General features: G+C 36.7%; 2 protein-coding genes across 2 annotated transcripts in view; both read right to left on the bottom strand.

Moving 5' to 3' along the window:
- The window catches only part of LOC101314850, a 15,909-nt gene extending 7,319 nt beyond the window's left edge, over window positions 1–8,590 (bottom strand). The window contains exons 1-8 of the mRNA XM_004298490.1: window positions 7,903–8,590; window positions 7,526–7,810; window positions 5,928–6,245; window positions 5,457–5,684; window positions 5,155–5,255; window positions 4,954–5,074; window positions 4,142–4,463; window positions 2,085–2,206 (exon numbers count right to left, since the gene is read on the bottom strand). Of these exons, the coding sequence (XP_004298538.1) occupies window positions 2,085–2,206; window positions 4,142–4,463; window positions 4,954–5,074; window positions 5,155–5,255; window positions 5,457–5,684; window positions 5,928–6,245; window positions 7,526–7,810; window positions 7,903–8,211 (1,806 nt within the window). The 5' untranslated portion in view covers window positions 8,212–8,590. The remainder of the gene's footprint in view (window positions 1–2,084; window positions 2,207–4,141; window positions 4,464–4,953; window positions 5,075–5,154; window positions 5,256–5,456; window positions 5,685–5,927; window positions 6,246–7,525; window positions 7,811–7,902) is intronic.
- Window positions 8,591–12,369: 3,779 nt separating this feature from the next.
- On the bottom strand, window positions 12,370–14,864 carry LOC101291423 (ubiquitin-conjugating enzyme E2 27-like). Its single transcript, XM_004297459.1, has 5 exons — window positions 14,502–14,864; window positions 14,013–14,061; window positions 13,327–13,486; window positions 13,032–13,121; window positions 12,370–12,831 (listed from the first exon to the last, which is right to left on the bottom strand). The coding sequence occupies exons 1-5, from the start codon at window positions 14,680–14,682 to the stop codon at window positions 12,724–12,726; spliced, it is 588 nt and encodes a 195-aa protein (XP_004297507.1). The 5' UTR covers window positions 14,683–14,864; the 3' UTR covers window positions 12,370–12,723.
- Between the last annotated feature and the right edge of the window lie 919 nt (window positions 14,865–15,783).

Genomic DNA, 15,783 nt, shown 5'->3' with positions numbered 1-15,783 from the left:
TAGTGTACGTTTCGATATATCTAGTTCATATTATTAGTGTGACACTATTATATATTGGGTAAAAAATTTCACGAGACCACAATTTATTCGTTTGAAGTGTATGATCAAAATTATTAATGATATTATCATTTGATGATTGTCCTAAAGTCTATTGAGCTACTATTGAAGTCATCATGTTTGTTGTTTCTGGGAAGGTTGAGAAGAGCCTTCTCCTGCAAGGCTAGGAAAGTGGAGAGAGATGTCAATTACTGAGATTCGTACGGAAAGCAAAGGCTTGGCATGAGCTTTAAACTTTAGAGACTCATTGGATGAGAGTTGTGAGCCTTTGTATCTGAATGATATCTTTCTACTTTCCTGAACTTAAAAGCAGAAAACGAGTGCATTTCCATGTAACATAGTTTTCTTTAGCTAAAGTAAGAGAATAAAGATGGTGAGTTTTGTTTCTTATGTTGTCACCTACTAATGTGCAAGGAGTGATATAATTGCTTTTATTACGTACTCTACCGACCTGTATTAGTGTATTATATGTAACGAAATTTTCATTTGCAAAGTGTGAGTTTTTTTTTTTAATCAAATAGATAATTTTATTATTTATCCACGGTTAGAAGACGCATACATTTGATTGCCTACTCACAACCATTAATCTAGTTAGTAACAAGAAATAACAAAATGATAATGGACCCTCATTGTAAAATACGCTCATTTAAACCTAGCACAAAAGATTTCCAATTCCTATCTAATTCAGTGTGAGTCTTTTATTTTGTTTGAAGAATGACTTAATTGTATGTCTTTTCTATTTCCGATTTTTAAACATGAAAAAATAAATAAGAAAATGAGTATATTCCGTATTTGCTGATTGGGAAAAGCCTAAAAGATAGAAAACCTTTGTCCTCTGGGTAAAGGCAAATTTTCCAAGCTTAAAGACAGAAATGGCAAACCTTCTCAAGGAAGGTAACGAAATGCCTTCACAAGGAAGATTAGAAGAAAGTGAAGACAAACATGACGTGGAATAATAGTGAGATTTGTACGAAAAGCAAGAGGTTGATGAGCCCCCCCAACTTCAGATTCTGATTAGACTGATAATCACTAAGATCTTTCTTCACCTGTTTATGTCTTTTTTTTTTTTTTTTACTAAAAACATAAATACCAAAGTTATGACAAAGGACTCACTTTCACTCCTAATATGACTCAAGTTTTTGATTCAGAACAGAGGGAGCCCTTCTAGTGAGGACTTTTAAGTTGAGGACTTGGTGAGGATTTTTCAGCTTATCCCACATTTCGATCTTATATCTACATCTTGACCGTTCAGTTTATAGGTATTTATGAGTAAATCATTTATTCAAATTTTCAGCTATATTGAAAATTGTTAAGACATTCATAAATGTGATTTATCAATTATGAATTTGAACGATTCATATTTAACAGATTTGGTTCGTCCATTAATTTGATCTAGTTTGTTATTTTAACGAACACCAATTTGGATGAAAATTTGTAGAAATGATCTACTCATATAAACCTAAAAACTGAACGGATAAGATGTCAAAATGTGATCGAAAATTGGGTCTTTTAAACCATAAACCGAAAAGTCCTCACAAAGTCTTCAACTTAAAGGTCCTCACTAGAAGGGCTTCTTTAGAACAGAACTGATAAAACAACTTCAGGACTTATAAATCCCACTGCCATTCAGGACATAAGAGAAGGCAATGGATAATGAAACATTGGTTTTGAGTAAACATCAACACTGGGTGGGCAATGGAGACTGTGAGACCCTAACGTTTTCTCCTTACTGATCATTCCAATAATAACTAAAAACTGAATTAATTCAGAAAGATAGACCAATATTGAAACTTTTTAAGCAGTCTAAAAACTGATGAAACTGCAAATACAATGTGAGCTGAAATGTTTATAGATAGCACAAAAGAAAGCATCACTTGTCCATAACAAGAAGGAAAAATCAACAGAAAGAAAAGCCAACAACGAATGCAAAATGAAACTTCAAAGGATCAAAGATTGGTAGCTGCTAGACAGTTCTGAGAAACTCCACATTATTCAGACCACATAACTCAAGAAGGTAGCTGCTAGACAGTTCTGAGAAACTCCTCATCCTCCAAGAAGATCTGCAAATTCTTGGACTTCATCAAGAAATCAACTGCTTCCTCGTTGAAGTCGACCAAAGCAGCCACCTTGATCAGCTCAGAGAATGAATCTATATGATCCGTGCTATCCCATAATATTGATCTGTCTATCATATATGAAGTAGTTAGGGGAGGATCTACGTACGCTTAGGCCCGAAGTGGTCCAGACCCCTCCCTAGGTTTTGGGATTATATGACTTTTGGTCCTTAATATTGATTAGCTTCTTAATATTGATTATGGGTTCAAATCTTCCTTAAATCTAACATTGGACCCTCCCTAAGTTTTGGGATTATTTGACTTTGGATCCTTAATTAGCTAGTTAATATTGATTATGGGTTTAAATCTTCCTTAAATCTATCATTGAACCCCCTAAATTTTTGACAACAAAATCAGTTTTTGAGAAATCGATCATATTAAGAAAGATAATTATTAAATTGATGAGTCTTTATGTCTTAGCAATCAAAATAGATATTGATTCTTGATTCTATTAAAAAGTAAATTGATGAGTCTTTAGCCCCGTTTGGTTAGCAGTAATGTCAAAATAGGGAAATAATTTATTTTCTTTCCGTACTGATATGGAATGGAAAAAATTTTAGTATTTCCATGTAGGTGTTTGGTTGATATTGTAATTAAATTAGTAATTCATTTCCATTCCTATTACACAATATTTTTCCTAAAAATAAAAACAAACTTGCTGCATCAATTCTCAGATTTGTTGAAGCTTTCAATAGCTAATCGATCAGGACGAAGTCTTGCAAAATGATTACAAATTGTACTTCAAACTTTCAATAGCTAATTCGACCAACAAAAAAAAACTTTCAATAGCTAAGTCATTATCTTGCTGAGAGGTTCTGCCTTCTAAAATGATTACAAATTAAACTTTTCCCGTCAATTTTGTTCATGATCGAACACAATCACTATGTATACATGCATGATATCATGGACAGAATCCCCAAGAGACTGAAAACAAATTGGATCAATTATGTGAACTGCGTAGCCCCATCGGAGGTGGTGGTGGTGATTGAAAGATGCGCTGTGCTGCTAGTATCGACTCCAAGAGCAAAGGACCTCCTTCTTCACCAACACCATGATGCCCCATCTTGCAAACTTGTCTGTTCATCATCTTGTACTCCGTCTCCTCCTTACCTATACATATAAATATGATACACATGCAACTATATATTAGCTGTGAACTGTGAAGGTTTAACTCAAAAGATTAAACTGAAAGTCAACTTTACCTGTGAAAAACATGCAGCAGCTCCATACAAACACAATCAGGAGGGCCAGACAATTGAAGAGGAGGATCATATGCTTCTTATTCTTAACTACTTGGTTAATAATCCTCATCATCGATCTTTGAGTTCTTGATCGACCTGGGGAAAACACATGCACCAATCCCTCCCTTTTACTTATCTTCATATGGATTAAGTTCTATATATACATATCCATCATCATCTTTCATAGTCAAACTTGGAATTAGTATGCAGTCATATAGCCAGCAAAACCATTTTTCAAATATTGACGCAAAAGAATGTCCTGGTGAAGAACGTATGTTCAACTAGACTAGTATATAGTTGGAAGATTTTAATGGCTTTGAAAATGTCCAAATCTGGTTTAATTGGATAGTTAAGCAGCCACGGCACATAATCTTTGATTTTCAATGTATGCAAGCTGTCCCTCAATGCATCACTTATGCATCATCACTTCAAAATGGGGAATTGTCACAAGGAAGCTTTTTCTTCAAATTACTGTACAAGCTAAGTGGAACTCCACTAAGCGAGTGTCCAGGGAGGTTCTATTGTACTGTGGATTTTACAGCAGAATACTTATACAAAGTGTTTATATTACAACCAATGGGAACAATGAAGGGAAAAAAATGCATTCAAAAACCAAGCTGAGCTTGACAGAGAAAAAATAAAACCTAACTTGAGAGGGGGGGGGGAATGACATAAGTTATGCATTCTCTACTTTCAGCTTTCAAAAACCCTCCGGAACTGATTATTTACTACGGCTAAATAATAGATTCATTGATAGCCCTATCGAGGAGGGCTTAAACGCCTGGATGAATTTCCTGGAAGGAGCCCTTGTAGGGTTCTCTCTGTTGGTTTTCCTCCGCCTTGAAGAACCCCCAGCTGCTCCCACGCTTTTAACAGATGCCGAAGACTTGGTGTTGAAAACCACTGATCCAAATGAAGCATCACTTGTTACAAATGACAGAGGGCCTTTATGTGATGCTTCTTGGGGGTATCCAACAGCTCCATCCTGATGTGGGGGCGGGAATTTCTCACTCTTGCTCTTTGTGTTTGTTTGTGTCATCGCTCTCCACCTCTGGAAATCAGCAAAGAAGCACAGATTTAAGTAAAAAGTTAACTGAAAAACCAAATCTAATATCAAGACTTGATGATGCCACAACTACCACTGTTATTAAACAGAGTGTACTTGTGGCTGCTTCTCTTTCCTCAATTAACATATAAGAAATCATAAGGGCAGAAACAGTACGAGGCTCAATGTAAAACGAATCTGATAATCTGATCCACCACATTTTTTGACAGCAACACTTTATTGCCATGGCATGATATAAAAGTATACAAAATCCTATTATTTAGTGCAATGCAACTAGGGACCAATGGGACTCAAATACATAATATTCAAAGTAGGGAGTCCAGAATTTGACAATCAGGATCATCTCAGAATACTATAACTAACTAACTTGACAAGCATAAAGGTTAGATCTTGATGTAACTAAGAATGCTGGCACAGTAAAACAGTTGATGTGAGAGAGAGAGAGAGAAAGAGAGAGAGAGATGTTTCCACATACGTCTAAGTTTCCTTGATTCTCTGCATTAGCTTCTGGAACTGGAATTGCTCGACCAGCTCGGTCACGAGCTTTAACTTTCTTTGGAGCATCAGCATTAGACTTCCCACTAAGACCTCTTTGCCTGCACACAATAGATATTATCTGTCAATATGCCAAACGAATCCAGAAAATAGTAAACATAAAGAAGATTAAAAGTTAGACCTTCTAGATTCTGCATCTCGTAACTTTACATCCATTTCCTTGCTGGGAGGATATTTTGGTAAACTTGATGGCTCACAAGCAAAAGGCTCAGTAGTAAAGAACTGTACCCAGATCACAACAATTAGATAAATTTTAGAAAGAAACATAAGTTTAAAGAAGATATATGGAGCTGACACTAAGTTCAAAAAAGTTCTTGAATTAACCAACCATCCTGATGATGCCTTTCCTTCTCATAACATAAATAGATAATAACAATACTATTTCCTCGAAAGAAAAATACAAATTAACTATAGAATGCTTACTTCACTGTTTAAAGCAGCAGTAGCAGTGCCTCGTCCATCAGGGTCTATTGAGAGAAGAGAATCAATTAAAGGTAGGGAAGAAGGTGGGAAGTCCTTGAATGTTTCTGCCAAGCAGCGTTTGTATGGCTGCTGTGGTTTAAAAAGTGTTGCATTTGGCAGTTTATATTTTTTCCAGTATTCCTCAGATGGTGACCCACATAACTTGAATATCTTATGCAGTTGTTCAACCTAAAAAGGAAAATAATTGATAGGTGTTTGTCAACTTGAAGATTATGTATGAAAACAAAAATGGATAACATCTCACATTAATTGTTGCATTCTAGTTGTATACTTAGAGTCACAGATTTTTAGAAAGTATGGATCAGTAGATGAATTATCAAGATACAGAACAACTTATCAATAAGAACAGAAATCTTCAGAACCCATAAACTTAAGAAAAGAGCCAGATTGAAGAAAAGGCAATCATAATACCTCTGTCCGTCCTGGCATAATAGGCTTCCCAGAAAGCAACTCTGCCAAAATGCAGCCAGCACTCCAAAGGTCAACACCAACTCCATAGTAAGTGGCCCCAAGAAGAAGCTCAGGGGGTCGGTACCAGAGAGTAACTACTCGACTAGTCATGGGTTGCTTTTGATGAGGATCAAAAAATGTAGCCAGTCCAAAATCAGCTATTTTTAGAACACCTTCGTTGTCAATTAGCAGATTAGAACCCTTGATATCACGATGCAGGACTCCATGGCTGTGGCAATGCTCAAGTCCGGACAGTAACTGTTTCATATAGCACTTGACCTGCCACAGGGATTATCGTGAGAAACAAACCAGCCTCTAAATGTCATATTTCTGTGTATGTGAATAAGAAAGCCACACAAAGCATATTCAAATTGCGTGGGAAGCCACATACAAGCATACCAACAAAGTGCTAGATTGCATTTCTGTAAGATACAATTTTTAAGTCCATTTATCATTTTCAAGTAAGTGGACTTTCAAGCATAACTATATAATACGCCATCAACAATATATGGATGATTCGGCAGAGAAAGTGGAAGCCTGACAGCTTATTGCTCGTGCTACCAGGATGGAGGAGAATGATAATGACAATATGTAGTAGTGCGTAGAAAGTCCTGAGGCAAAGAGTTGCCAATTTGGTATCTTTAAACTATAAAAACCAATAAAACAGAATAATTTATTAAACTTGCAGTTCAGTTCATAGGAATTATAAGGTTGTAGCATTTTCATCCCATTGAGTGTCAGTGAATTGAAAAATAAAAACTGGCATGCATGTTAATCTCCAGTATCCACTACATTGTGCCAGTGTTTGTGTTTGTGATTCAAAAACTGCATATTTGAAACTTTTTTTTTTGGTCAAAAATCTTTGAAACACCATTAGATAGATTTTAGTTGGTAGAAGCAGGACTATTAGAAGTTATGGGGAAAAAGAATTGGGAGGAGATTAAAAAAAAAAGATACAGGATAAAGGAGACTCAAAGAATTTGCAGCATATATCAAAAGCAATGTTAATCAGGGTGGCATTCCAGGTTAACTAAAGCCACAGGTAATGGAATTTTAAATTCATTTTCTTACCCCCCATGTAAATCCAAGCAATAAAAAACAAACAAGTTCCTTTCTTCCCCGGAGCTTCTGATGCATCATCTCACCTTTTCATCTAGGCTTAACACAGTGATGTGAGCAAGGAAAGTTCCTAAATTTAAATACCCGACATAGCCATGGCATCATATGACTTTCCCTATGCATATATATCATAAAAACCTGGATTTCCAAACCTCCAAGTATGGGACCCAATCCAGCCAAAAAAAGCCTCATCAGAAAAGCTCAAAGCCTCAAAGCAAGAAAAACAAAAAGGACAACTGCCACATGAGTTCCAAGAGGCCAAAGTGGTCATACAAAGCGAAGTAGACAACACATCCAAACGCATAAATACAAGCTTGAAAGGTAGACACCAAAAAATCTAACTCAGTTGCTCCCAAGACCCACCCACATTTCAATGGAATCTAATTAGCAACATAAAGTGATAAAACCACATTCAATCAAGACGCTAATCCACAATGTACCTGAGACTCGGTGAACTTGATCCCCGTGGAGGCGGCTAGCCCGGACAGATCATGCTCCATGTACTCGAAAACTAAGTACAGACTACATGACATCCTTGAAGTGACTAGCCCTTCGAGCTTAACCACATTTGGATGGTCAAGTTTCCGCAGCACATTAATTTCTCTAGCCATGAATTTCACACTCTCTGGTTCCAAATTATCGAATCGAACCTTCTTTAGCGCCACGATTTTCCCAGTAATCAAGTCTCTAGCTTTATATACATTGCTATAAGTCCCTTGCCCGATCTGAACACACAAAAAAACACACAGATTTTCAGATGAACACAAATTTGAGCCAGCAAAAAAAAAAATTTGAGATCTTTGAATCTCCTAAGCACCTTAGATAGCTTCTCGAAAGTGTTGGCCCGCCGCGGCGTCCATCCCTGGATCGCGTCGCCGGCGACGGCCAACAGCCACGACGGCCAGCCTTGCTCGTTCACCTGAAAAGGCTTCCGCCGCTCGATCACTGGAAAGTCGCCGGTGTGATTCACTCTCCGCCTCTCCGCCGCCTCCTTCCTGTCCCTAGCAACCACTCCGTCGGTGGTGACGGCGGCGGCGGCGGCGGCTGAAGGCTGCTCGATACTCCGGCTGCGATGCCGCCGGCTACGGCCATCGGAGCGAGCGACCTTGCCGAAAACGCACCCCATCGCTCAGCGACCGGAGCTCCGGCGATAACGCATTCGAGATTCCGGCGTCGGTTTAGCCGCTAAACAAGCTCGAGTCTTGGTACTGCTGCATAGATAGAAACGCCGGCTGACGACGTCGTTTCGTGTGAGAAAATAGAGAGAGAGAATAGAAGAGAGGAGAAGATGAGTTTTTGAGCTGAGAGAGAATCAAATGAATAGCTGGAGCTCAGTCTATGAGTGAGAGACAGAATCTGAGCAATCCTGTACTTAAATGGGTCATCGGTTTTGGGGTTAATTACGGGAATGCCACGGCGCTCAGATTCAAAAGATTGAAGATTTATTACGATTTTCAGATATTTACCGCGGGCGGGAGAGAGAGAAGAAGAAGAGTTGCAGAGAGAAAGCTAGAAGAAGAAGAAGAAGAAGAAGAAGATGGTGGCATAAATGGTTTTGGGGACCATTAAAGTCAAAACCAAACCAAGAAAGCTACTTTTTCTCAAGTTTCACTTTAATATTATGTAAAATTTCTGTTTCTCTTTTGTGTACGAATTTTCCAAACCATGAAAGAGTGACAACTCCTTATGAAGCAATAGTGTTATGGGTCTGCTACATGGTCAGCCATTGAAATGTCTGTCTGGTTTTTTTATGATTGCATTGGACTTATGGGGTTTTTAATGGATAAATTAAAGATACAAAGACTTGTAATTTGATCGATTTCTTCATTTCTTGGGTTGTTTGTGATCTCTACCTCGTTATTGAATGTGTTTCGGTTGAAAATGAAGCACTTCACAATTTAAAGCTTTAAACTTCTAAAATGTTTCCTTTATTAAAGTCTTTTCTCATGACGTATAATCAAATATATTCGTTTTAGGTTAGGCATTTTTAGATTACCGTAATGATATAATAAGTTTTTGAACAGACATTTAAATTCACTTATATTGTGACCATAAAAAGACATCACAGAAGAGCAATGAATGATATTCTCGTTTTCAAAGTTGAATAAGGAATGATCTTCTAGTCGTTCAAGAAACCCGTTCGGAAATTTGTTCTTTGACATGTATGTTGCAACTATCGGTTTGAAAGTTATTGATAACAAAGTTTAAATGGATAGAACAAACGATTAATCAGGAGAAAAGTGTCTTTTAAGCTACACTTAAGTTGAATTATCAAGATGGTTGGTTTAGACTATGATGTTTGGATAGAACAGAGTTGAATCTCTTAGTGCATGAAGCCATCAACTACCCTAATCTCATGATTGACATTCTAATCCGTTTCTAATCCCTTCAAATTTTAAACTAATAAGACACACGACTTCTGGCTGAATTATTAGGTTGAGAGTAAACAGTTTAAAGGGTTAGTAACTTTCTGCAAAAGCAAGTGAAAAAAAGTTATCAATGAGTTGGAAATCAATTATACAACTACCCTACCAAACACAATAAAAAGAAGGATATGAGTGTAGGGTATTTGCATTTACTATTAGAAACAAGAATAGGGAGCAATGGATTCAGTTTGTGGTGAAGAAGCAAACGTCAGCAGGACAATTGTATGTCCTCGCTCCTCACTAGTCATACACAATTTGAGTTCCCTTTGAAGTCGAAGCAAGACGTCAAGCATTCAAAATGTATATCATAGACTTTTACTTGCATCAAAATGTATACTTAATATCTTTGAAACTTCAACCAGGTTATAATGCTAGTTATAAGTAATGCTTGGAACATATAAAGTTATCTTCTACATTATGAGTTTCATGCTTGTGTTAAAAAAAGCTAATTTTGTTGTTGATGCTTAAACAAAGTGTTAGAGCTTTAATATAATAACAAGAAATATCTTTAAAAAGCATGACCGAGTTCATGTCGAGTCCTAGAAAGAGGGTTTTGTTTTATGATTACTCCTTCAATTCCTTCTCAAGGTGCATAGTGGTCTGATTACGCAAGGAATGTTGAAGTATAATGGGAGAATTATAAGGAATAGAACCAAATAATTGAAATTGAAGGAATTCCAACCTCAAAGTGCCGTGATTGAATGGAAATTGGACTTGTCATTGACCTTTCAGAGCCTTCCACTCAAAACTGGAACAGAAAAATTGCGAAGGAGATAGAGGAACAACTATACCATATATAGTTCCTTCTAGAAAAACTCCTGCATTCATTTTTTATGTCTCTGATTATAAGAGACGTTCATGTTTGAATCATTTGAGTTAGGTAGAACTGCAGATTAAAAATATCAATGTTTACATATGTTAGAGTTTCACCAGAACATCCTCTCTTCGACTTTTAGGAATGAGTATACAAAGTTGTTTAGTAGTCTCTTTTTTACATTCAGATACTAGTTTAAGCTTCACTCTGATCGATTAACCAAGAAGACAAAAAAAATTCAAGTTTTATAATCTCTTGTACTGAAGTTGTCAAAACAACGACGTTTGAAGAAATAATCGTTCACATACAAACATCTTGAAGACAAAGACGCATAAGTAAATGTATTTGAAAGTGAGGTATATATATTAGACAATCAGCACAATTCAAACTACTATAATTATACCTTCACGACATTTAGTTCATCGAATTATTAGTTTCTCAAGCTTTCATTTTCATATATATCATTTTCCATGCTTCATTATAATACAACTAGGCATCTTATACAACCATCATTTTTCATCCTCATTTTCCCTCTCTTAACCTATTCACTAATGCACAACAACCAGTTTATTGGTTCCTAGCTTACCTAAATATTGAGGTTCTGGTCTTTATTTGGATGGGGTTTATAGGAAGAGATCTCTTATAGGAAACTCATTTTCATATAAAAAATTATGGTATACATAGAAGTAGAAAGGCAGAGAAGAATCAAGTACAATCAGAAACCTCAGGTTGAGTGGTAGCCACAAAGAAGCAAAGATAACCAAAACCACTCGAAGTTTGGGCACCACATTGTTAATCAAACGTGTCGACTTCTCACAGGCTGCATAAGCATTCCATGGATAGAAAGCCCGTACTTTCTCCCTTTAGATCCTCATGGTATTTGCTTAAGCTCACTCTCAAGTCGTTGAAACGCTTCTTTTCTTCTTGTTGAGATCTTCCTAGCTTGGAAAGAAGTTCAGAGTTTGGCTTTGAAGAATGGGAAGGTTCTCTTGCTGCGTGGATCAGGATGATACATTGTTGCTGGGGCTGGTGCTGGCTATAGTGTTGGCAATGGCTTTCTTTGTTATATGTCAGCCTCCTCCTCAAAGGAGAGTTGCTGTTTACCATTGTTATTGAATTGTTTCCTTCTTCAAAATATGTTTCAGTTGGCTTAATTACGTACTCTGCTAGTTCTCTGCAGGTTTTTCTGGGTAGGCAATGTGTTTCAGTTCGATTACTCTGCTGATTCGATCGATGTAGGATTTCCTGTGTAGGCAGATACGTATCGGGGAATTCTCTCCCCTGTCACATTTAATAATGAGAAGTTTCTTCACAATCAGTATGTCCATTTTCAGTGTTCTAAGTATTTGCTATTTCAAGTCTCGCAGCTTTTTGAGTCTCGCATTGTGAATTACGGAGTATTCATTCTCTAGCTTGACGGAGTGACATCGTATAATGAATGAAAGCTTGACTCCTTCCCCTCAAAATAGAAAAAATTATTCTGTACTTTCAGAATAGAATGAGTCTCACGGTTTAATTAGTTCAGACCATAACAAATGATGGCTGTAATCGGACGATCGACTCTAGCGATTTACAAGCAGACTATTGTCATCCATAACAAGCTTTTCTATTATACAACTACTATCATTCAAATCAATTTCGCATAATCTACACAGAACACAAACTCGAAAGCTAACCAGAGATATATATTACATACGAAAAAACTTGGGTGCGAAACCAATCATGGCAAGGATTGTACTCAATACAATAGTTATAAAGACTCCAAGCAAATCCAAACAGAAAAACTAAATTCAATATTGTAATGGTATTGCGTTTTGCAACATAAAAACAACTTAGGTTGTTTTAACTTGTGTTCAATTTATACTTAGACTGTGAGGATGAATTGTATTCATGTTGTTACCTACTTCTTGATCAATATAAAAGCTTTACGTCATTCTTCAAAAAAAATGAAAATATAAAACGTTACCGATCAGTAAAGTACTGGAATTGAGATACCAAAGGAACATGCTTTGCATTTTAACCAATCAGACCAAGAATTAAAGAGTATAATACTCGGGATTGATATTTCAAACAAGCACATTTGCTTGCCCGCTAAAACAATTGGATTCAGTACACCACCCTTGCAACAAAAGCAGCTTGCAGAGAAGCAAATCATTGGCATACTACTCGCCACAGAAGAAAGAGGTTAATGAGGATAAAAAGAAAGCAAGTCTGCACCAACACATTGAAAACAGGAAAAGATGATATGAACTAAACCAACAAATCCCTCTATCCAACTAAACCTTTATGTCATTGTAATTCCCAGCCTCTTAGGGTGGGTGGCATATGTAAATATATATACTTAATTAAGGTTAAGTCTGCTGATAGCTAGCTGATGTCATCTGTGGTTTCCTTTTAGCTAACCGGAGCAAAGACTTTCAAGGGCCAAGTTCTCATCCCCACCAACAGTTTCCAAAGCACTCCTTGCCCGACCTTCAGGGAAGCCCATCTCTACAAGTCTTTTTACCTGTAAACAAAAATAACTAGCTTACAGATCTCCCAATTTAAGGATAATTTATTGGTCAAGAGTTGTTACTAAATTACTTTCAAACAGATTTGCCAGACTGTTTCATTGGATCTGGAACGAGCAATATTCAATAAAGTTAATATACCAGTTCATTCACAGGACATGAAAATTAAGCATATCAAAGGGAATGTCAGACTGACCTTTTCATCAATCCCAAGAGATGATGACTTAGCAAAGGATTCTGTCCAGTATCGAGCTGTGCCAACAAAGGTCTGATAGTCTCTCAGATACTGCATAATTATTAGGGAGGCAATATCAGAATGAGAATCTTTTATGTAATCTTTAAAATGAATGAATAATCAAGAGGCTTCATCTAGGCAAGATTGGAAGCAAGTGGATCAGTCTGAAACTCTCTAAGGAGCAACTTCACAGAACAGAACCTAACATCAATTGAAGGACTCAATTTAAGATAAATATGTTAGAAGCAGAATATACCTGTTGTGCCACCACAGCATCTTGAGGATCATCAGGTTGAGGAGCAGAAAGTAATGCTTGTACAGAAAGAAGTGCTGTTTTCAATGTGAGAGCTGGGCTCCATTGATCCTTCAAAATATCTAGACATATTGCTCCACTTTGACTGCTGATATTAGGGTGCCTTCAACATGAAAATACACAAACAAATAAAAACAAATGCAATAATGATTCATATACCAATAGTTAATGAGTATTCTCTTACAACTTTTCTTCAAAAATGGTTTACTATTTTTTAGAAAATTACGATCAAATGTGGACACAATATTAAACCTCAAGCTAAATCCACAACTATAGAAATCTTAAACCTGAAGTACCAAAGTTTCCAACTTGTAGTCCAAATTGATCAAAGAACTCCCCAGTATTCTATACTCAATCCATGGTACATGCAATAGCTGGTTCATTGACTTCAATGTCTGTGGACTACATACGATTTAAAAGAAAGAAACCTAATTCCAATCAGAACGCGAATTTCATTCTCACTACCTGCTTCATGATATTTTGGGGCAAGTTTACAACTGTTATATGTCAATGTGCAAAGAAAAAGTTATGTCTAAGAACATCTCATATAATATCCCAGAGTATATGGTCCATAAAACAGAATCACAAAACAAATAAGCGGAACAGACATTAGTATAAGTTCAACCTACCAAACTTTGGTTGTGAACTGCATTTTGGGAGGCTCAAACGGATACGCATCTGCAAGAAACACAACAGTCACACAATCATGTTAAAACAGCTAGCTTACTCCTTTGGCATAATCAAAAGCAATCACTACACTACCCTAATATGGTGCTGCTTTTACCCACTACATCCAAACCAAACATCCAGACAGACACCAGACTAACCAATTACAAAACATAACTTAAAATCAGCAATTCAAAACTTGCAAACTTACTCTCCCCCAAAATTTGACACAACCTCATAGACCCCATGAACTAAAAAGTAACACTCTTTCATGCTGCAAATGCCTTCAATTCAAAACCCTTTAAACCCAACAATCTTGCTACAATAAAAATGCTCACTTTCACCCATATCAGTATCAAAGTCTTCACCTTTCCTCAATAAACAAACAGAACAAAACACCTAAATTACACAGAAACAAACAGAGCACACTGCAAATTGAACAGAACCCAAACCTGGCAACGAGATATCGATCTGAAAAGTGCCACCTTCATAAGGAGTGCCCATTGGGCCGGGTATGGTTCCAACTAAATGGGCAAGATTACCATCGCTTTTGGGGACGACTTTGATGCCAGAGCGCTCTATGTCTCTGCTGCATTCCAGAAGCTCCTTCTGAACCCTAGCAAAGTCCACCATCTTCAATTGAATTGCTTACAGAGAAACCCTTGAGTGAAAAAAGATGAAAGACCCAGTTGGGTTTGAGGTAGGAGATGACACAATAAACGAATAAAGCTCCAACCCTTGTGTCTCTCACTCTCTCTCCCTCACCTATTGAGATGCTTTACTTGCTCTTGTAAATGGAGAGAGACAGTGAATAGACTATTCAGAATAGTGAGATTAAATTCGAAGGGAAAGAGATTTTTCTTTCTTTTTGGAAATTGGAAAATGATGGACATTATTTTCTGAATTTATTTTTTTCCATTTCCCAAAAACAAAAATTAATTATTTGCAACAGAAATAGAAAACGATGGCTTACCGAGGGAGTTACCGCTTACCAAACAATATAAATGGCAATCTGGCAACCAGAGTTGTGCTGAATTTGTTCGAGTACTTTGCTTATACAGGCATTTGATCATAACAATTCATCCAACAAAAAAAAGTTTCACTTTTATACATGTATCTCAGATGTTTCTAGATTTGACACATATTAATGGTTAAATACACTATATAAAAAAAAAATCTTAATAATTTATTAGCCAAACAAAACTATCGTAATGTTCTTACTAACTCATAGCTAGATTTAGTATTTATTAGCTGTGGCTGCAACAAAGTTATTAAAATGTTTTTGTTAAGTACTTGCTTGAAGAGACTGAAATCTTCGTTATCACTTGATTAGTATAGTGTGTTTATACCTAAATTAATATTTTATTGGACAGTAATTGTTTAAGTGAATATTAATTAAATTCATAGTTCACGTCACATCGGCGAGCCCGAGTAATATTGGGTTTAGAGGTGGGTTATCTCACCTGCAATATCACGCGAGCTGGATGTAGGGCTTGATGGCACGAAGGCCTTCACATATAAGAATGACTGAAATTATCAGGCGGGCTGAGGAGTTCACGGATAGAGTAAATGACACTTTAGTACTAATTTTAAAGGTTTATTGCCCACCCCAATGAGAACTTTTTCCTATGCCCATTTTAATTAAACTTAATATAATTACTTTTCTACCCATAACTTATGTATCTCTCTCCTCTCATTCCGGATCTCTCTTTCATTTCTCTCTCTCTCTCTCTC

This window comes from Fragaria vesca, linkage group LG4 (genome assembly GCF_000184155.1).
Source record: "Fragaria vesca subsp. vesca linkage group LG4, FraVesHawaii_1.0, whole genome shotgun sequence".
In the NCBI taxonomy this organism is placed as follows: Eukaryota; Viridiplantae; Streptophyta; class Magnoliopsida; order Rosales; family Rosaceae; genus Fragaria; species Fragaria vesca.
Note: the sequence above shows the minus strand (reverse complement) of the source record. Positions and strands in the feature narration are given on the sequence as shown.

Excerpts from the sequence above, each read along its gene's own strand:
- LOC101291423 (XM_004297459.1), bottom strand. The coding sequence starts at position 14,682 with ATGGTGGACTTTGCTAGGGTTCAGAAGGAGCTTCTGGAATGCAGCAGA. Across the intron at positions 14,062-14,501 it reads GATCGATATCTCGTTGCCAG|ATGCGTATCCGTTTGAGCCT; the intron begins GTTTGGGTTCTG and ends TGTTTCTTGCAG. Across the intron at positions 13,487-14,012 it reads CAGTTCACAACCAAAGTTTG|GCACCCTAATATCAGCAGTC; the intron begins GTAGGTTGAACT and ends TTCATGTTGAAG.